The sequence below is a fragment of the Cyprinus carpio genome, chromosome B8, assembly GCF_018340385.1.
Source record: "Cyprinus carpio isolate SPL01 chromosome B8, ASM1834038v1, whole genome shotgun sequence".
Lineage (NCBI taxonomy): Eukaryota > Metazoa > Chordata > Actinopteri > Cypriniformes > Cyprinidae > Cyprinus > Cyprinus carpio.
Genome location: NC_056604.1, coordinates 9,130,605 through 9,150,043, shown reverse-complemented (window position 1 = coordinate 9,150,043; position 19,439 = coordinate 9,130,605). Strand labels below are relative to the sequence as shown.

Below are 19,439 nucleotides of genomic sequence, written 5' to 3'. Positions count from 1 at the left end.
TTGAACAAACGTCTCTAATCGTCACCAATGTTGCATTTCTTTAAATACAGTAAAGACAGTAATATTTTGAAATATTGCTACTAATTTACAATAACTGTTTTCTGTTTGAATATATTGTGATGTAAATAAATGTAATTTATTTCTGTGATGGCAAAACTGAAATTTGATTTGGTGCTCAATTATTATCGGAGCTCATATTATTAATGGTTCTTATTATCAATGTTAAAAACAGTTTTTGATGCTTAATATTTTCTTTAAAAAGGTGAATTATATCCAGATTTTTTGATTTATAGAAAGTTTATTGAACAGCATTTATTTAAAACATATATTTTTTTGTAACATTGTAAATGTTTACTGTCACTTTTGAACAATTTGCATTCTTACTGAATAAAATAATTTTTTTAATCATATACCTAAAAAAATATATATATTAAGCAGCAAAAACTAATTAACATTGATAGTAATAAGAAATATCCCTTGAGCCCCAAATCACAATATTACTGATTTTTACTATATTTTTGATCATATAAATGCAATCTTAGTGAGCATAAGAAACTTCTTTCAAAAACATTTAAATTGAACAATGTGTGCATATGTTTGATTTATGTTCAGTGTTTGCTGTGTGTTTTCCTCAGATCAGTTTGACAGTCATGATGAGAGAGATGATGACGCTGAGGGTGAATCTGTGGAAGAACACAAAAGTGTCATCATGCATCTGCTGTCTCAAGTGCGACTGGGCATGGATCTCACTAAGGTAAACACAAACAACCTTCTCTTGTTTTTGACATTCTCACTTATTTTTTTTCATACTATTTCCACCTTTTAATCCATCTTTGGTCACCCTCAGGTCGTCTTGCCAACGTTTATCTTGGAGCGGAGATCGTTGCTGGAAATGTATGCAGATTTCTTTGCACACCCAGATTTGTTTGTAAGGTAATGCACATCCTATCTTTTTTTATAGATCTCACAGCTGTTCTGCCATATGCACTTATCATTCTTATGTCTGATTACAGCAGCGCTGTAATAACTGAGGAATTTAAAAGTAGCAATGTTACTAACATGACTACATTTTTGAGTAGCCAGACAGCAGCTGAGCTGTTTCCAATGTACTGTGCAATGGACTCATGATTGGCACATTTTGCAGTATTGCAGATCAGCAGGATCCAAGGGACCGCATGGTGCATGTGGTAAAGTGGTACCTCTCAGCCTTTCACGCTGGTCGGAAAGGATCTGTGGCCAAGAAGCCCTACAACCCCATTCTGGGCGAGGTGTTCTTCTGTCACTGGGACCTGCCTGAAACAGAGGATCCTGCTGCTTCTGTGAGTGTGTGTTTGAAGGTCTAAAAAGCCAATGTTTGCAGCATCTTACCAGATTTTATTTGTTGTCACTGTTTTCTTCTCCCTCGGTCACTGTCTGTCTTTCTAGGAGTCTGTATCAGACGGGCCAGTGCCATGGAGTAGCAAAAACAGTGTGTCGTTTGTGGCAGAGCAGGTTTCTCACCACCCTCCTAGTAAGTTCTGAACTAATTACTAACTTTATCCCTAACTATTTTATCATAGCCACTAGTAGAAGAAAATAGATCCAATTTACAAGTTACCAGAAATGACCTGGTACTGGTACTGAAAAGTAAAACAAAAACAATTATCTGTTTAATTAGCAACTTATTTATTAAAATTATTTAAATTTGATAATGTTAATGCAATAATCTTTTGTGGTTTTTGGCAAATGGTCATTTTCCAACACCTTTGTCCTTTTGCAGTATCTGCATTTTATGCTGAGTGTTTCAGCAAAAAAATCCAGTTCAACGCCCACATCTGGACGAAATCAAAGTTCCTTGGAATGTCAATTGGTGTCCATAATATTGGTCAAGGTAGTCGAGGACGTTGTTAAGTAGTGATTAATACACATTAGTGCTGCTATTGCAGTACTTAACTGTCCTCTTCTGTTTCCCATAGGTTGTGTGTCTTGTCTTGAATATGATGAGCACTATATTCTTACTTTTCCCAATGGCTATGGAAGGTAAGCATTGTTCTATTTGATCAATTACTCACACTGATGTATTTTAGATTTTTTGATTTCTAGAGGGGGAAGTGGGCAGAGCATCTCATCCATCTCACTGTGCTCCAATAGGTCAATCCTCACTGTTCCATGGGTAGAGCTGGGTGGAGAGTGCAATATTTCCTGTTCCAAATCTGGCTACAGTGCCAATATAGTTTTCCACACTAAACCGTTCTATGGAGGAAAGAAGCACAGAATAACTGCTGAGATATTGTAAGTTAAAGTGGTACTTTCCATAAATTCAATCATAACTGCTACTGTCATGGTTTCTTTAGTTGTCACAATAAATTCATGAAAAGAAGCTTGTATGCAAATCCATTAAGATTATTCTCATGTTAATTGGAAATATATAATAAAATCCTCATAATATTGTACTTTTTCTTAGTGCACCCAATGATAAGAAGTCATTCTGCTCCATAGAAGGAGAGTGGAATGGTGTCATGTATTCAAAACTGGCTACCGGGGTAAGTTTGAACCCTACAAAACAAGAAAAGGAAGTACCTTCAAGAAAAAAAATGAAGTAACGTATTTGTTTTCCGCCCAGGAAAACACAGTATTCATTGACACAAAGAAAATGGGCATTATTAAGAAGAAAGTGCGGAAATTGGAGGACCAGTTGGAGTATGAATCCAGAAGGTGTGTGGGTCTGACAAGTTTTTTTCTCTGCTTTGTAAATGTTGTCAACGCAAGACATCTCCAAAGTCCATTTTCTCTTAAGCTATAGTGCAGATACACACTTTTTAATCTTAGGCTTGACTCTGTGACAAGTCATGGGAAACCATCCTTAAAACCCCATTTGAATTTTGTGTAATCCCTCAGGTTCTTAAATCTAATTTGTACCACCGAATGAGGTTTCTTGGTTTCTGGGAGGGTTTGGAAAATCCACATTGAAAATCTGCAGTTGAAATTTCCATTAAATCTGGATATAAACAAAGTTTATAACAGTTTTATGCCTTTTTTATTACATTATGTATAAATAAAAATAAATATGTTACTTGCTTCCATTAATATCTCATTGAAATTGAAAATTCTCTGAAATTTTCCAATTAAGCTCAGACATTTTTCAATTCAACTTTATACACAAATAGTTATGCTGTTAATGTAATTTGTAATGGAAAAATGCGAAATACAAGCATTTTGACTAGTGGTATTTTAAAACAGGTTTTTTATTTTTTGTTTTGTTTTTTTGCACCTGACTTATTTGCTGATCTTCAAAAGGCTTGGTTATTTTTGTGGAAGCTCCTCTGGGGACATGCTGAAGTGATGTTTTTTTCTGGTTGGGTACCTCTGTGAGATGATCTGATGCAGAAAGCTGTTATTTCTCTGTCTGGCTGTCAGTTTGTGGAAGGATGTGACCGTGAACCTGAAACTGACGGACATTGATGCTGCGACGGAAGCCAAACACAGGCTGGAGGAGAAACAGAGGGCAGAGGCGAGAGAAAGGAAGGAGAAGGAAATGCAATGGGAGACGAGAGTGAGTGTGCTTATGTACAAGCACATGTGGAGGGGGGGTGTGCCGTGAGAAATAATGAGATCGAAATATGACTCTGATATATGGTTTTTAATTGGTTCCTGTTGCTTAAAAGCAGCATGTTCTTAAACTGAATGTTACCCATGATGCACATAGCTAGATGTTTAAAGTGCCCAACATTGCCTGACAGTTTTTCAAATTCATTTTCTCCACTTTTATCCAAACCAAGCTACTCATGTTGAATTCAGAATATCAGAACATACATTAATTTGATATAAAACACCTTTGACTGATCATCTTGATTGAGAGATTCACATGAATCCGATCAAATGATCCGTCTTCTTTTCAAAACAATGTTTATTTTAAGAGTGATTTGTTTGTTTCCCTGCAGCTGTTTCATGAGGATGGTGAATGCTGGGTCTATGACAAGCCTCTTCTGAAGCGGCTAGCATCGCAGCGGCACTGAGGCCGTTTCCAACACAGCAGAGTCTAGGAAATAGAACTCTCTTGCAAACCACTTTTCTTATTCAGCCTTGGAATGAGTGACGAATGAACCCTTACGGCTTTGCATTTTCAAAGTTTGAACGAATGTTAAGAAAACAAACTTAATCTATACAAATAAACAAACCAACCTGCTCACGAGTTCAACACTTCCACCTCTCTATCACCCTTTGAGGAAGAAAACACACCACGAACACACAAAAGACGTGATCAGAAGCCCTTTAGCATCACAAATCAATCAAACGCTCTCGTCTCGGCAAAAGAAGAACGATCCAAGCCGACGTCTCTCTCTCTTTCTCCCACTCAAGAAGGGTTGAGGTGTTTTTATCGAACGAACTCTGAAAACTACAGCGTTCTGTATCTCAGGGAAGCAGCGGACTGAGGATTGAAGGCTGTATTTTAATGTTCGAAAAGCCTTAACGGTGGAACCACAAAGTAAAGAAAATGAGAACTTGGTTCACATACTGCTAGCTACAGCTATTTATATATATATAAATTTATCTTCTTTCTCTAGGGCAATAGTAACTGTTCGAATATACGTCCTTTACAGCAGCAATCACCTTTATGTTCCACTCCATCATCAGCCTTTCATGCTACAAAAGCCACAATAAGAAAATGTACCATTTACATTACGGGCTGAAATTTGAGACAACTTTGCCATGGTTGTAATCCATTCCGATTCGGTTTTGTTTTTTGGGAATGATTTGATATGCTCTAGAGCCTCGGGCAGGTTGTCTTATTACAAAATGCTGCTTGAGTGTGCACATAATTTATCATCTTAGCATAAAGTTGGACTGTCCTGTAGAAAATCGTAAAGGTGCACAATAAAACCATTTGAAAAATCTGTGCTTATCCCGCTGAGGTCAAGCAACGTTATCACAAATTGCCCTGCAATCTCTCTTTCTGTGAAATGTCACATTTTAATCCAAATAAATATACGTTTCATATAGTCATGCATCTGAAAGCTTTGATTCTCTTCTTGAAGGGAAAAGTAACAGTCTGTAGAGTCTGCATGGAGTCACTTGGGTCAGTGTTTTCTCCTGGAATGACGTCTATACATTGTGTAACATAATCAATAAGCAAAATCAAATTGTATTATCCTTTTTTTTTCTTCTGAGATGCAATTAGAGCAAAACTGGCAAAACAATATTACTGCTATATCTTAAAGAAAGCCACTTGCTCTTCATATTCTGTAATGAATTGGAGGCCTTATGAAGTAAAGTTTACTTTTGCCTAGTATTGCTTTTCAGAAGCAATCCCAAACAATTTTTTCTTTGCCTGACAATAATTGATTGTACCAGATTTCCATGTATCAAAATATAATATTAAATCTCAGTGAGACCAATTTGTGTGAGAAGGTTGAATGCATTTGTTGTTACAGACATCCAGAGTTAAATGATGCTGTTGTTCACTTCATTTGAACTACAGGGCTTTGCAGCATTTTGATTTCCAAAGTAATGGGAATTAATTAGCTTATCACGGTTAAGATGTATTTTTTTTCTAATTATGTTCTGCTTTATCTAGTAACTAGAAATTAGCGTTTAAAAATTCTTATTCGGAAATGACGAATTACAGGAAAATTCATGAAACGTTGTGGGAATTCTTTGGACAAATGTGGGGGAAACCTTCAAGTGATATAAAGAAAGTATACCAATTTCAGAGTTATTTCACATTAACTCTATAAAATAAATACCGTTTGCTACAACTTTTAAGTACCAAGCGATATTGTATATATATGCACATATAATGTAATGAAACCACTATCTATGACTTTACTAGGTGCATTAAACGAAACATGAACAAGCCATTTAGTGCACTCATCTCACATTATTAGACTTTAAATCACATAAATATTATGTCTATGATTTGAATAAGAAAACGTGCTGGTATCACTGAACGCAAAAGGCTGGCGCCACCTGGTGTCATGAAAGTGCATTAATATAAGCAGAGGAATTTCCCAGAAACCATTGCGTTGAAACAGTATAAAAAGCAAAGCGACGCGTTCATTCGGTCTCATTCTCCTGCGGCGCACCAAGGATAGAGTAGGTAAGTCATTGATTCGATCTATCACAGTAACCTAATCTAGTGTAATGTGGGGTGTTCTTTTATAGTTGCGATGTTTGTGGTGTAACAGAAGTAAAGTGGTATTCTTATTTTATTTTAAATGCGATTCTGTAAGAAAGGAGTTGATCATTCGAAGTACGGCCCACGTGTTACAGGCCTCGAATGAGCGTTAAAATTCTCTTTGTAATTATACTATTTATCTTATCAGATATGCTTCAAATAAGTTTTAAGTGCAAGATTTTAGTACTTTAACTAAAAAAAAAAACACGCTTAATTCAGTTTTCTTCCACGTGCTGTTGAAGCGAGTCATTACCTCATGTACGCATGCGTGATGATACATGATGTTGGTAGGGACATCTGAAAATACTTGATGAGAACCAACATCTCTGACATGCATAGCTACGCTCCGTGTGCAGGTTTGCTGCATGTTAAGCGCTAAGCCTTTAAGGTTTTTTTTCTCTCTCTCTCTCCAGGTCCATTATTCTGAGGACTGATAAACGCGGGAGACCGCTGGTATGTACACCTTAGGTTGTCTGTTAAATCTATTCTGGATGGTTGATTTGCTTATGATGAGTAAAATGAATAAGAGTAGTGGACAGGAGTGATTTCTGAGAACTTATTTTCTGAGGCATTGTAAGGGTTTATTTTTAAACTACAGTTGTTGGCTCTTCTAAATTTTTTTTTTTTTTTTTTTTTTTTTTTTTTTTTTTTTTAATGCTTGCAGGAGTGTTGTGAACCTGGAAAGCAGTGTCAAAGGTATATATTGTTTTATATATGCTATGCTTTAATGCAAGTGTGTATGATGACCCTATTTGCTACTCTTGAGTTTATGCTGATGAAACTGCAACCACCAAGATATCTTGTCTGAAGCACAGCATTTGAATAGAAGCGTGTTGCGTGTGTGGCCTTTGTTAATATTTGCCCCCCCCCCCCCCCCTTTTTTATAAATTCATAGGAACATGTGCAGTGCAGTTAAATTGAAAGGTAAGCATTTTAAAGTGCTTCCTAAGCTGCAGTCATTCACTGTTCATGATGATTGTTTTATAAAACAATGGGAATCTCTCTGAATTAGACTGAAAGACATCTGTGTACTGAAACAGTGCTTGTTTAAGACCTTGTCCTCTTTGTCTTTGTTCTGTACTAACAGCATTTTATTATTACAGGTGGTTTAAGATGTTGCCACAAGAGAGATGACTATGCCATCAGCTGAGCATGGTATTAATTTAGCATTTTTAATACTTGTCTTTCTGTGATGCAAGTGATGACTGCATAGTTCAGCAGAAAATCCATGAAGAACACTTAAGCATAGTCTTTCGCTCCTAGCTGATGCATCACCAGTTTTCAGTTTCTATGTTTTAGTAGTTGCCTTTGGTTTACTCTTGCCTCTCTCTCTCTCTCAATTTGCTATATCTAAGAAAAAACAAATTATGACAACATAGATAATCAGAAGACCTCTGCAGGGGCGCAAGCATGTCTGGTAAGTTTGAGATTTGGAAGTTGCTATATCTAAGAAAATGCAAATGATGACCGCATAGTTCAGCAGAAAATCCATGAAGAACACAAAGCATAGTCTTTCGCTCCTAGCTGATGCATCACTGGTGTTCTCTTTCTGTGTTTTTAGTAGTTTTGTCTTACTCTTGTTTCTCTTTGCAGCATGACTTCTACAGGGGAGCTAGTATGTCTGGCTATAGGGAATTCAGCAGCTGTCTGAATGTTCTTCAGGGTAAGTCTAGTTAAAGTGATTGGTTACTGGTACCAAAGTGGTTTCAAACTGATGAGTTCGAATCAGGTCTCTGATCTTATTGAGGACAAGTAAAAACACTCTGATTTAAGACCACATAGTTGTGCATTAAATTTTTTTTAAAGCAGAATGGCATTGAAGTGTGTGGGATTTTATTTATTTTTTTTTTAGGTCTGATGACGGCATGATGTGCTGAGTCACTGATGCGCTGAGTAAGCATTTACTCCTTTTTGTAGTTGTAAATCTGTCGCTCTGACCATTGTGATGAATCTGACGTCCACTGACTTTGCCGTGGAGGGATGGATATTAGCTCTGGCTGATCTGGTCACATGTTAAAATTCTGATTCTCATGGATATTTTCTGTTCTAACAGGTGTCTGCTCATTGACAGGTACTGTGGTGACCTCCGTGTCCTGGGAGTATGTGGTGTGCATTTAAGGTTGGTTTTTGTTTGCAAACATTATCTGCATTGAGACAATATCTTTCATAGTTGGGTTTTTGTGATGCCTCAAATGTCTGACCTGAACGCACAATGTGGACAGTCTTTGACTGAAACCAGGTGCTGGTTTGGACAACATGTTGACTTTGACCAACTAACCAGTGGTGGTCTCTCTTTAGGGAGCTCAAGATCATCCAGGATGGCTTTGAAACGATCGTTGTAGTAGAAGGTATGATTATGACCGGTTTCCTTCACTGTTTCTTCCAACCTGTGATGACATGATTCTGCCAAATGAATCTGCTGATTATATCCTTATACCGTTCCATATATCTGAGGTTGACTTTGACTCCACTTTAACCTTTATTTGCACCTGTCCTCTTCTAAAATCTCTCCTTGTTTCTTGCAGAATAGATTCCTGCATCTGACTCTTCTGAACCGTGTTCCAGGGCTTCAATTCTTGTACCTCTGGTTTTTGTATTGTCTATTTGAATCCATTTAAAATGACATTTCAAACTCATTATCTACATCTGTTGCAACTATGCAAAGTTTGTAAAGTGTTATTTCAATAAATTGGTAAAACCACAAGTCTGTCTCAAGTTTATAAAGTGTATGATTGTGTGTGGGATGATTTAAACAGAACATTAAGGTATTTGGTAGCGTGCAGTTTGGTTTGTTTTACACCTAAAGTGAGTATTGAGTTGATAAACTGAGGCTGTGGAATCCAGTTTCTTACACCTGTTATGCAGCTCAAAACTGAGTATGTTCTATCGTGATTGCATTTGTAAGTTGATTTATATTTGCGTTTGGGTGTTGTGTCATGGCTGTCATTGCCATGCAGGTTTACCAAAGCATACTCTAGTTCGGTGTAAGAAATGGGATTTCATTAACTCACGTGTTTCGGTATTTGGAGCAGCAGCAACTTTTAAACGTTTGAATAATGGCGACATTGATTTGATTTTGAGAGACTTGTTGCTAACGATACTTGATAGGCAAATTAGCCCCAGCATCTCCAACATAAACCTCGCATCACGTTCTCAAACTGCTGCGACTGGTCCAGTCAGCTCAGCGCTGAGAAAATGAGCTGTTACCACGTGACAAGGTCTGTGCTACTTCATAAAGTTAAACCTGAATAATGACACGGATTGTTTTGAATAATTTGAGAGTTCATAATAGTCACTGGTTTGATTAATAATCGCAGAATATATACTAAAAAATTAGCATCAAGCTCCGCCCATTTTGTACCCCTTTCGTTCTACTATTCCAGTGAATACTGTGACGTCGTGTTTCAGTTCTGAGCGTTGAGCGCAGAGATGCGGCCTGCAGTCAATGAGGCTCGGATGTGTGTATGAATGGACGCTACAATTACATCTAATAGCTCAATGTTACAGCCTTTGCGAGAGCTATATTTTCGTCGGCACCGATGTTTTCACTCGTAATCTTGCTCTCATTCCTGGCTGATGCGGATTTTTTTCAATTCGACAGCATTTCAAATGTTTCTACCTATTATTTCAATTACATCTATTGCAACATTTGGGAAGGGGACTGTCAACCACACCAGGATGATGCGACCCAAGAAGGTAAAGATATAATATAGCTAACGTTATATATAATTAAGGTATATTTTAACATATGCTATGGTACAATGTTTATAATAAAAAGTCTATATACAAAGCATGTATATAATTTACATAAAATTTAAGATGGATTGAATAACCAACGTGTCATGCGTTATTTTTTTTCTGCGTTTAGCAATTTTCTAACGATACTGAACAGAATAATGTATTGATTATGTAAATATAATGTATGAATATATTAAATAGATATGGATAATAATAATATAATGCGTTAATAAGTTGATTTGGATCAACTTTTCCCAGTGTCTCTTTAAAGACTGGCAGTATTTGTAATGATTGTAATTTAACTCACTGCAGGCTTATGTAACTCTTCTGTTCTCAGTGCCTACTGGGGACATTTGGTCAGGGTTTTCCCAGTACTACACTGGCATGCTGACTGCATGGTACTGCAGCCTGGGTCAGTGCTGTGATTCAGGAGACTGTAGGATTACAAATAACATCACAGGTGGAGCCATCAACATCATGCATGCATTATTTTATACAAATATTCAGGTTTTACAATTGTTGAAATTATAGAAATATCAGAAAGTTCAAACAAAAAGCTTGGAAACGTCTGACCATTTATTGAAATTAATTTCTCTCATCAATGCATATTTCAGGATTGGAAAAAGATCTACAGGTGAAGCTTCATGGGCAGCACCTGGTCCAGTCTGTGGTTCTGAAAGCTATTCAGGGATTCATCAAAAACCCTGAGTCCAACAAACCACTGACTCTGTCCTTTCACGGCTGGTCTGGGACAGGCAAGAACTTTGTGGCCCGGATAGTAGCGGACAACCTCTACCGGGATGGTATAAAGAGTGAATGTGTGCGTTTGTTCATTGCCCCATTCCACTTCCCTCACGCCAGATTGGTGGACGTGTACAAGGTGAGCAAAGGAGCAAAGGTTTGACATCCACACAGATGCCCGGGTCATTTCATCTGATTCAGCAGTCGTTTGTTGATTTAGTTCACCTTTTACAAACAAATGAGTAGTATTTGGTTATATTATAATGTTACACATTAGTATAAATATTTGCTACTTGTATTATAATTCATCTGCTTTGATATATTTAAATTGAAAAAACGAAATTCAACGCATTTCACATAGGCAGGGATCCAATACAATCACTTTTTTGGGGCTTCTGGGGAACATTTATTGGATCACTGCCATTAGGCTTCAAAGCTGTGGTACAATTGTATGATTATGCAATTCAACCTTGATACTCTTGGATAGTTCAGTTAGAAAACCTGATTTTGTTGATTGCGGTCCAAATTCTGAAATATTCACGTACTTGTTAGTGAATCCTGAGCCTTACTTGTGCTTGTATTTGTGTGGGTGTGTTTGCAACCAGGGCCAGCTAAGAGAAGCCATTCGAGACATGGTTCTGCGATGCCCACAGACTCTCTTTATCTTTGATGAGGCAGAAAAGCTTCATCCGGGACTCATTGATGCCATAAAGCCCTACATGGACCACTATGATAATGTGGATGGGGTTAGCTATAGAAGAGCCATATTTCTGTTCCTAAGGTTGGTGTGTTCTTTACAAATGCAAAATCTGAAAAATGTAATTTGTTGCTATGATCCAATTAAACTAAAAACTAATGTCTGTTTCCTTAATGTCATGCTTTAGCAATATCGGTGGTGGTGCCATCAATGAGCTGGCACTTGATTTCTGGCACTCGGGACAGAATAGGGAAGATATCGGCATGGAAGACTTGGAACATCTTCTGCGTGCTGAAGCCATGGAAGCAGAAGGTACCTGCAGTCAAGCACATCATAACAGAACTAAAAAATCGAATTGCTAAACATCTGACAAATATCTCATAGATGTTGCGTATTTAAATTCATATATACAAGTCTGTGATTTTCATGAAAAAATGTTATGATTCCTGTTGCTAAATTACTTCATGCCTTTGCAGGAGGTTTTGCGCAGAGTGAGCTGATGTCAGGCCATCTGATTGACTTCTTTGTACCATTCTTGCCGTTGGAGTACCGGCATGTGAAACTGTGTGCACGTGACGCATACGCAGCTCGTGGCCTTCAGCCGGATGAGGGGACTCTGGATGAAGTGGCTAAAGCCATACTGTACATTCCTAAGGAGGAGAAACTCTTCTCTGCACAGGGCTGCAAATCCATTCCTCAAAGGATCAGTTTCTTTTTGCCATAACGGAGAGCAACATAAGATCATTGACATTAAAGAAACACAGAGTATACTTGAATGAAGCAGAAATGACTGCTGCTATCTGAAATGCAAATTATACAACGCTGACAATGCAGAAAAAACTTCATATATAATATTTCAACTCCATATAGGACAGGGAAGAGAGGGGTTTGCTCATGGTAAACCCTACTGAAATTATATTTTTAAGAACTTTTCATCTGTATATATCTTATCTACTTCTCCCAAGCAATGTTATAGTTTACATGCATTGATATGAACTTAAGCTGAACCTAACCTCTGCATTTACAGTAATGCACTTACAGTGGAAGCCTCTTAGTCAAGCAAGCAAAACCACATTTAAGTTTTTTTTTTTTACACATTTACAGTTAAATGGAAATTGCTGTTTGCAACCTTTTTGTACTTCCATACTATGTATTTCTGAGCAAAACAGGATATTCAATAGAAAAATTAATTGATTGGATCTGCTAGGCTTTTCATGGAAGTATATTATTGTAAAATGTGTTTTTTAAAAGACCATTTTAAAGTTTTTCTGTGGTAATCGGCCGTATGCCACTAAGTTTTCTTTAACCTGGAATATTTATTTTAGTTAGCTTTTTACATTTTTGGCATATTTTAATCTTTATCTTCATTAAAGATCATATTTCAAGACTTATGTAACAATAAAAAAAGTTTATTTCTTGTATATATTTTTGTGTCGTATATTGAAATTTCAACCTCCTCAAAACCAGTTAAAATCATATGTGCTTTTTGTGTTTATTGATATTTCCATTTTGAACACATTCTGATATGAAAATGTTGAAGTGATTCAGCTGTTGGGGAAGATATGCTACTGACATGGTCATTTTTATGTAGGTAGAAAAAGAGCTAGAGGGTTAAGCTTGAAATTTCTTAAAATTCTAAATTTTTGTAAGCGTTTTGTCTACAAATAATATCAGACAAGTGATGCCAAACAGGGTGGGATTTTTCTCAACAGCTTTTTAAAAATGAAGTTACTTTACTAAACATTCACTTTTCTGCTTAGGGTTTGTGCATGTTTAAGATTTGAGGGAAGATAATCTGTGAAGATTCTCCTAATGTGTGTGCTGCAGCCAGATTTCATAATCGGTTAGGATTTTAAAAATCCTGTAGTGTGAGCTTGGCTTTAGTGCAGTTTGTTATCAGTTGAGCAAGCTTAAATTCTGCATTCCCTTTTCCCATTGATAACGCATAACCCAGTGGGAAATGGCATTGTTACTGATATTTGTCTAATGTAAGAGAAATAAAAGATAATGTGCCAAGCTCTGGAAACTCTTGACTTGATATCTCTATACAGATTTTGCAAACCACTAAACCACATGCTTGGTTTAATAAAATGGAAATGGAAATAAAAATCCATTACATTAACAAGATATTGTTTTTGAACAACTTTACAACTAAAATATCAGTGAAAAACAGATATCATGTTCAAAAGAGCACGAGCTTAGTTAAATGCCAACTCGTGAACGAATATTCATTGGAAACAGTTTTCGACTCAAAAATTCACTCGTCGAACCAAACACATCTTCAAATTTCAGAAATATTACAAATAAAACATACATTCACAACTTGATTGCACGACCATTTAATTAACATAGATATGAAAGAGACTTGGTTGTAAGCATTTTATTAAAACGTGAAAAAAGTAACATATATATATATATATATATATATATAAGTGTGTGTTGGCCTATAATGAAAGATTTTAGATCATATACACCACCACTGCCAGACTGCCTGATGTCAAGAACCACGTAAGAACGTAATGGAACCACTGAATCCGTTTTCCGAACCGGTTCATTGAACCGATTCGCGGAAATGAGTCTTCTCATCACTAGTGTTTGCCAAACGCGTGGTCAGCTGGCATTGGCCAGAAAGGACCTTCCACAGCATTCCGCTAATGATCTGATTGGCTGACCGGTGTGACGCTGTCGTCTCCAGCTGCCGTCCAATCAGAGCCAGCCATCTGTTCCCAGTCTAGAGGCGAGACCGAGCGATAGAGAGCAGCGTACAGTGATTTCTGCAGGCATGTGAAGATCCAAACAGAGCTCATTATATACATATTCAAGCCTCATATTTCTTATTTAATCGTTTCCTTTATATTTTACTGTTCTATCTCCCTAAAGAGAGTATATATTTTTACTGCAACGATGACAGCGTTATCTCTACTGTTTGTGGCCGTGTGCATCTCTTTAATAACTGCAGAATCATCTGTTTATTTCCGAGAGCAATTTGAAGACGGTGGTAAGTTTGAAGCGTTTGTGTTTTTATGCTTTTTAAATACTATTTATGCTTTCTGTGGCTTTCGAGCATGTGATGGAGTCACCATAGACCTGATTCTCTATGTGATGGAGTCGCTATTTGCCATTTTAATGGCTTGGCAACAATGGTTATATTAATATAATAATAATAATAATAATAATAATAATAATAATAATTTAAAATCTTAATCTTGGTTGAGATAGTGGTTATCTTATAACAAATAGTCAAGGCAGAACGGATGAATAATGATCAGTGGAGCAAACGTCCTTGATTTAATCTGATCTTACTCATAATTATGCATATATGCATGCTAATAATAAAGCTTTTAATTTTATATTCATGTCACACATGCACATTTCAGACACCTGGAGAAGCAGATGGGTGGAATCCAAGCATAAATCAGACTACGGGAAGTTTGTCCTCTCTGCAGGCAAATTTTATGGTGATGCCGAGAAAGATAAGGGTGAGTGTTGTTTTTTTTATTATTACATGCACCAGATAATTGACACCGATTTGTTTGAATTTGTGGCTTCCTCCGATTTGCATTATTGTATGATCTGAATAATACTCCAGGGGAGGGGCTACTGTCTGTGACGTAATTCCCTCTGCTCTACTGAGCTGCAGACATGTAACACCATCTGATATTTACTATGTTTCAAAACATTACAAAACCACGTGTACTGTAGGGCCCAGTTACCCTGGCACAGACTAAATTTAGTCCCATTTTTGTCCAACTATGTGCTTCGCTGAGATTGAGGAATATAGTTTGCTTTAAAGACTGTGTGAAATCAAAATTATAAACATATGTAATTAAAACATATATTTGAGGCTGTATGTATCTCATTTACATCAAGCTGATTTTTTTCACATTCAAATGGGGTCTTGACAAAAAAAAGACCAAAAATGTTTATGATTTGATATTTCAAAACTATTTCTTGTTTAAACATTAAATGTTACATATAAAAATTTTAAACTTGTACTTTTTTATGAGAGCAGTAACATTAAAGAAACTATTTATAATGCGTTTATATGATTGAACGTGTTTTGCCTACCTTGTTTTTAACATTCATATTTGTTTTCGTTGCATGTTATTTGGAGGACAGTGTTGGGCAGAATTTGAAATAACAAAATATTTAAATAATGTAGATAATGGATTAAAATTATTTAGTTTTAATTAAAATGATTCTGTTTTTAACAAATAATAAATATATAATTTAATATATTATATAAATATATATAATATAATAATTTTTGGATTATTACATTCGATTAATCGAAATAATCTGCAGCCCTATTTTTTTTCCAATTAATAAAAGAAACAGTCAAAAGATTAATCAGTTATTAAAACAATCAATCATCAGTTAAAGCAGCTCATTTAGATCATTTCTATGAGGGATTTTTCAGTTATTAAAAGTTACTCAGATATCTCTCTGTGAACTTGCAGGTCTTCAGAGCAGTCAGGATGCTCATTTCTACGCGCTGTCATCCCGCTTTGCTGATTTCAGCAACAAGGATCAGCCCCTCGTGATCCAGTTCAGTGTAAAACACGAGCAGAGCATTGACTGTGGCGGAGGCTACATCAAACTTTTCCCATCAGACCTCAAACAGGAAGAAATGCATGGAGACTCCACATATAATATCATGTTTGGTGATTATCACTTTATTGATGAACATTTTAAACATTTTGTGCTTTTGGACACACAAGATGATTTAACTTGTTTGGTCTCTTCCAGGTCCTGACATCTGTGGCCCTGGAACCAAGAAAGTACATGTAATCTTCAATTACAAAGGAAAAAATCATTTGATCAACAAAGACATTAGATGCAAGGTAATCCTATTGTTCATGTATTTCGTTTTTTGTCCCATAATGCTCCATGGCACCAGTCCTCCAAGCTGACATACCATGTATTTTATCATCCAGGATGATGAATACACCCACCTGTACACGTTAATTGTCAATCCTGACAACACTTATGAAGTCAAGATTGATAATAAGAAGGTAGAGTCTGGATCTTTGGAAGAAGACTGGGACTTCCTGCCTCCCAAAAAGATCAAAGATCCTGAAGCGAAAAGGCCTGATGACTGGGACGAGAGGGAGAAGATCGATGACCCTGATGACAAGAAACCAGAGGTAAGGACAGTGTCCTTGTTGTTTGTCCACAAACCAAACAGATTCTGTCTCTTGTTTGTCACAAAACAGATGAACTTTAAGCCATTATTTGGGATAAATATGCACAGATCACCAAGTAAATTAGTGCATGCCCTGGATTTCCTGCATCTTAAGAACAGCTGTTCCGATATAAAGTATAAAATTATATATTCCTTGCTAATACTATCTTTGTCTGTGTGTTTTTGTAGGACTGGGACAAAGCCGAGAACATCCCTGATCCTGATGCCAAGAAGCCTGATGACTGGGACGATGAGATGGATGGGGAGTGGGAGCCGCCCATGGTCACCAATCCAGAATACAAGGTACTATTGTTTCTTCAGTTGTGGTTTCTGTAATGCGGGGATCTCCAACCCTGCTCCTGGAGAGCTACCGTCCTGCAGACTTCAGTTCCAACCCTGCTCCAACACACCTGTCTGTAATTATCAAGTAGCCCTGAACACCTTGATTAGCTGGTTCACGTGTGTTTGATTGAGGTTAGAGCTGAAATATGTAGGACGGTAGCTCTCCAGGAGCAGGGTTGGAGACCATTGTTGTAATGAAAGTAGCAACAGATATTTTCTTCCATATTGTGATGTGCATCTAAGTAAAACTGATTATAGGAAAGAATAAAATGTATGGCAGGGTCTATCCATCAGTTATTGATTGGATGGCGGCAGTGAGCTTGAGGTTGATTTAAAAGAAATGGTGGGTTTATGATTGGAGAAGCCATATAGGCTACATGGATATATCATTCACAATAAGATCAATAACATGCATTTAGAAAATTAATAGGGTGAATTTTCATTTCATGCCTGCATTAATATTGAAAAAAGATGCAGATTATGCCTAAAAACATTATTTTGTCACAATGAATACTTGGTTTGTTTGTGGTTTTATTGCAAAATTGAATTTTGAATCTTTTCAAGGGTGAGTGGAAACCCCGCCAGATTGACAATCCTGCTTACAAGGGGAAATGGGTGCACCCTGAGATTGATAACCCGGAGTACACCGCTGACAACGAAATCTATAAATACGATAGCATCGGAGTGATTGGACTGGACTTGTGGCAGGTAGCAATTTGCTTTGTGTCTCAAACACAATTACAATTTTCAGATATTTAATACTATTATTGACACATTCTAAACCACCTTTCCTTGTATTTTATGTTTTAGGTGAAATCTGGCACAATTTTTGACAACTTTCTCATTACTAATGACCCTAAGCTGGCAGAAGAGGTTGGCAATGAGACTTGGGGTGCTACCAAGGTATGATTCTTCAATTATTATGTGTCCATCATAAATCATTTTTCACTTAATTGTAGTTTTTAATAGAAATTTCTCATATTTATGTGTTTATGTTCCTCTCAGGATGCTGAGAAAAAGATGAAGGAAGGTCAAGAGGAGGAAGAGAGAAAGAAGCGTGAGGAAGAGGACAAGACAAGAAAGGAGGAGGCAAAGGATGAAGAGGAAGAAGAAGAAGATAAGGAAGAGGAAGAAGAGGAGGACGAAGAGGAAGAAGAAGAAGAAGAAGAGGAGGAGGAAGAGGAAACAGACTCTAAACTCAAAGACGAGTTGTAGATTTCAACAGGAACTTGTGAAGAAATGCCCCAGGACTAATGGGGTTCAAGACAAGAGAACTGGACTAATGCTGGACATTCCTTTTTGTTGTTCCAGCAGGATTTCTTTTTTTGTCTCATTCCACTACTACAAACCTATTTATAGATTCACTTTTTTTTTCATAATTTTCATTTGCATGAAATCAAGCAAAGTCCCAAGCATTTTCAGTCGGGCAGGGTTGAAGGCAGCCAACATGAAAATCACACATCCCCATCTGTAGTGTGCGATATGATCCATAAAAATTCAATGCTCATGTTTACAAAATATCCTGTTTGCTAAGCAATTTGTGACATGAAACTTGAATCATAAGTCATCAGCTGGTAGCTGCAATACACTAGAATAATTACCTCAGAAAACATTATCATTATCTATTTTGTTGATAATATGGAGCAAAATTGTTACTGCCATTTTGTTCCCATTTCGCTTCTGTTACAGAATATGCCGAGTTGTTTAGATAGATGTCATCTCATCTGCAGCATTTTGGCTTGACAGTTTTGTGTGTGTGTGTGTGTGTGTGTGTGTGTGTTGGGTTTGAGAGAGAGTCCTCACTTTATTGCATGTTTCATCTTAATCCCAAACCCCAAATTCAGAACATTTTCCTCACTCTTAATATCAATCTATCAGTGACCAGGTTGAAATCTTGGTCGTGTACTTTCCTAAACACTCTGTGGATCTCACAAGCTGATACAATTTTGATCTTGCCCTGGTCAGCAAGAAAATTCTGACTCAAGAATTGAAATGAAGAATTTCCATGTCTGACTGACTGAATATTTAGGGAAAGTGAATTAATATCAACAATGATTTCTCTGAGTAGCTACAAAACTTGTGTGTTTGCTTTGGTTCTTTTCATTAACTCAATTACTGATTTATTGAATTTGGCAAAAACGGTAATCAAGCCCAAGCTGAACTTGTGAAGTGAGGAAAAATGGAAAGCTTGTGAGATTTATGAGGAAAGTTCCATAGCGATTCTAGTAACACTTCTGCTCTCCAACAGAGATTTCACAGCCATCGTGAATATTGCACTGCTGTACTGCTTCAATCAGACACTTCTCCCAGCAAAATAGATTGTGACCTTTTTTTTAAAGATATATTTTGTACTTTTTGTGTTTGAAGGATGTTCCTTGATATATTGAGAAGTGAAGCTCTAGTATGAAAGTTGTTGTCCAATAATAAATCTTCAAAAAGAGTAATATACTTGTCTTGACTGTAGTTTTTGAACACATAAACTAAATAAATCATTGTAAATTAATTACTTTTTTAATGAATAATCTTATGAATATAATAAATGCATAATGCATACACTTAATTTCACAGCAAACATGCTCTTT

General features: G+C 36.7%; 3 protein-coding genes and 6 non-coding genes across 19 annotated transcripts in view; all 9 read left to right on the top strand.

Annotated features, from left to right (window-relative positions):
- Window positions 1-8,858, top strand: part of LOC109106904 (oxysterol-binding protein-related protein 9-like) — a 31,630-nt gene extending 22,772 nt beyond the window's left edge. For 6 of the 11 annotated variants that reach the window (XM_042729574.1, XM_042729567.1, XM_042729575.1 and 3 more), the window contains 21 exons: window positions 636-754; window positions 848-933; window positions 1,145-1,319; window positions 1,426-1,510; window positions 1,760-1,870; window positions 1,956-2,019; window positions 2,131-2,271; window positions 2,444-2,522; window positions 2,603-2,694; window positions 3,397-3,532; window positions 3,921-6,076; window positions 6,568-6,607; window positions 6,819-6,850; window positions 7,050-7,078; window positions 7,258-7,309; window positions 7,555-7,571; window positions 7,748-7,817; window positions 8,007-8,047; window positions 8,208-8,273; window positions 8,453-8,502; window positions 8,680-8,858. In XM_042729574.1, coding sequence (XP_042585508.1) covers window positions 636-754; window positions 848-933; window positions 1,145-1,319; window positions 1,426-1,510; window positions 1,760-1,870; window positions 1,956-2,019; window positions 2,131-2,271; window positions 2,444-2,522; window positions 2,603-2,694; window positions 3,397-3,532; window positions 3,921-3,995 — 1,163 coding nt within the window. In that variant the 3' untranslated portion in view covers window positions 3,996-6,076; window positions 6,568-6,607; window positions 6,819-6,850; ... (6 more) ...; window positions 8,453-8,502; window positions 8,680-8,858. The remainder of the gene's footprint in view (window positions 1-635; window positions 755-847; window positions 934-1,144; window positions 1,320-1,425; window positions 1,511-1,759; window positions 1,871-1,955; window positions 2,020-2,130; window positions 2,272-2,443; window positions 2,523-2,602; window positions 2,695-3,396; window positions 3,533-3,920; window positions 6,077-6,567; window positions 6,608-6,818; window positions 6,851-7,049; window positions 7,079-7,257; window positions 7,310-7,554; window positions 7,572-7,747; window positions 7,818-8,006; window positions 8,048-8,207; window positions 8,274-8,452; window positions 8,503-8,679) is intronic. The other 5 variants (XM_042729571.1, XM_042729570.1, XM_042729573.1 and 2 more) reach the window with 5 other exon arrangements.
- Window positions 6,417-6,489, top strand: LOC122138339. The gene has a single exon (XR_006155489.1). It is a non-coding gene; the product is annotated as a small nucleolar RNA SNORD74 (small nucleolar RNA).
- Window positions 6,656-6,725, top strand: LOC122138342. Its single transcript, XR_006155492.1, has one exon. It is a non-coding gene; the product is annotated as a small nucleolar RNA SNORD75 (small nucleolar RNA).
- Window positions 7,116-7,196, top strand: LOC122138337. The gene has a single exon (XR_006155487.1). It is a non-coding gene; the product is annotated as a small nucleolar RNA SNORD79 (small nucleolar RNA).
- LOC122138341 lies at window positions 7,344-7,429 on the top strand. The gene has a single exon (XR_006155491.1). It is a non-coding gene; the product is annotated as a small nucleolar RNA snR60/Z15/Z230/Z193/J17 (small nucleolar RNA).
- LOC122138340 lies at window positions 7,606-7,690 on the top strand. Its single transcript, XR_006155490.1, has one exon. It is a non-coding gene; the product is annotated as a small nucleolar RNA snR60/Z15/Z230/Z193/J17 (small nucleolar RNA).
- On the top strand, window positions 8,539-8,611 carry LOC122138338. Its single transcript, XR_006155488.1, has one exon. It is a non-coding gene; the product is annotated as a small nucleolar RNA SNORD47 (small nucleolar RNA).
- Window positions 8,859-8,980: 122 nt separating the features above from the next.
- On the top strand, window positions 8,981-13,251 carry tor3a (torsin family 3, member A). The gene is made up of 6 exons (XM_042729580.1): window positions 8,981-9,850; window positions 10,230-10,352; window positions 10,507-10,772; window positions 11,239-11,414; window positions 11,518-11,642; window positions 11,807-13,251. The coding sequence occupies exons 1-6, from the start codon at window positions 9,694-9,696 to the stop codon at window positions 12,052-12,054; spliced, it is 1,095 nt and encodes a 364-aa protein (XP_042585514.1). The 5' UTR covers window positions 8,981-9,693; the 3' UTR covers window positions 12,055-13,251.
- An 800-nt stretch (window positions 13,252-14,051) lies between these two features.
- On the top strand, window positions 14,052-19,301 carry calr (calreticulin). The gene is made up of 9 exons (XM_042729566.1): window positions 14,052-14,328; window positions 14,708-14,809; window positions 15,791-15,994; window positions 16,080-16,174; window positions 16,268-16,477; window positions 16,705-16,818; window positions 17,422-17,565; window positions 17,668-17,760; window positions 17,863-19,301. The coding sequence occupies exons 1-9, from the start codon at window positions 14,235-14,237 to the stop codon at window positions 18,070-18,072; spliced, it is 1,266 nt and encodes a 421-aa protein (XP_042585500.1). The 5' UTR covers window positions 14,052-14,234; the 3' UTR covers window positions 18,073-19,301.
- The last annotated feature ends 138 nt before the right edge of the window (window positions 19,302-19,439 follow it).

Excerpts from the sequence above, each read along its gene's own strand:
- tor3a (XM_042729580.1), top strand. The coding sequence starts at position 9,694 with ATGTTTTCACTCGTAATCTTGCTCTCATTCCTGGCTGATGCGGATTTT. Across the intron at positions 10,773-11,238 it reads GATTGGTGGACGTGTACAAG|GGCCAGCTAAGAGAAGCCAT; the intron begins GTGAGCAAAGGA and ends GTTTGCAACCAG. Across the intron at positions 11,415-11,517 it reads GCCATATTTCTGTTCCTAAG|CAATATCGGTGGTGGTGCCA; the intron begins GTTGGTGTGTTC and ends GTCATGCTTTAG.
- calr (XM_042729566.1), top strand. The coding sequence starts at position 14,235 with ATGACAGCGTTATCTCTACTGTTTGTGGCCGTGTGCATCTCTTTAATA. Across the intron at positions 15,995-16,079 it reads CACATATAATATCATGTTTG|GTCCTGACATCTGTGGCCCT; the intron begins GTGATTATCACT and ends GGTCTCTTCCAG. Across the intron at positions 16,175-16,267 it reads ACAAAGACATTAGATGCAAG|GATGATGAATACACCCACCT; the intron begins GTAATCCTATTG and ends TTTATCATCCAG.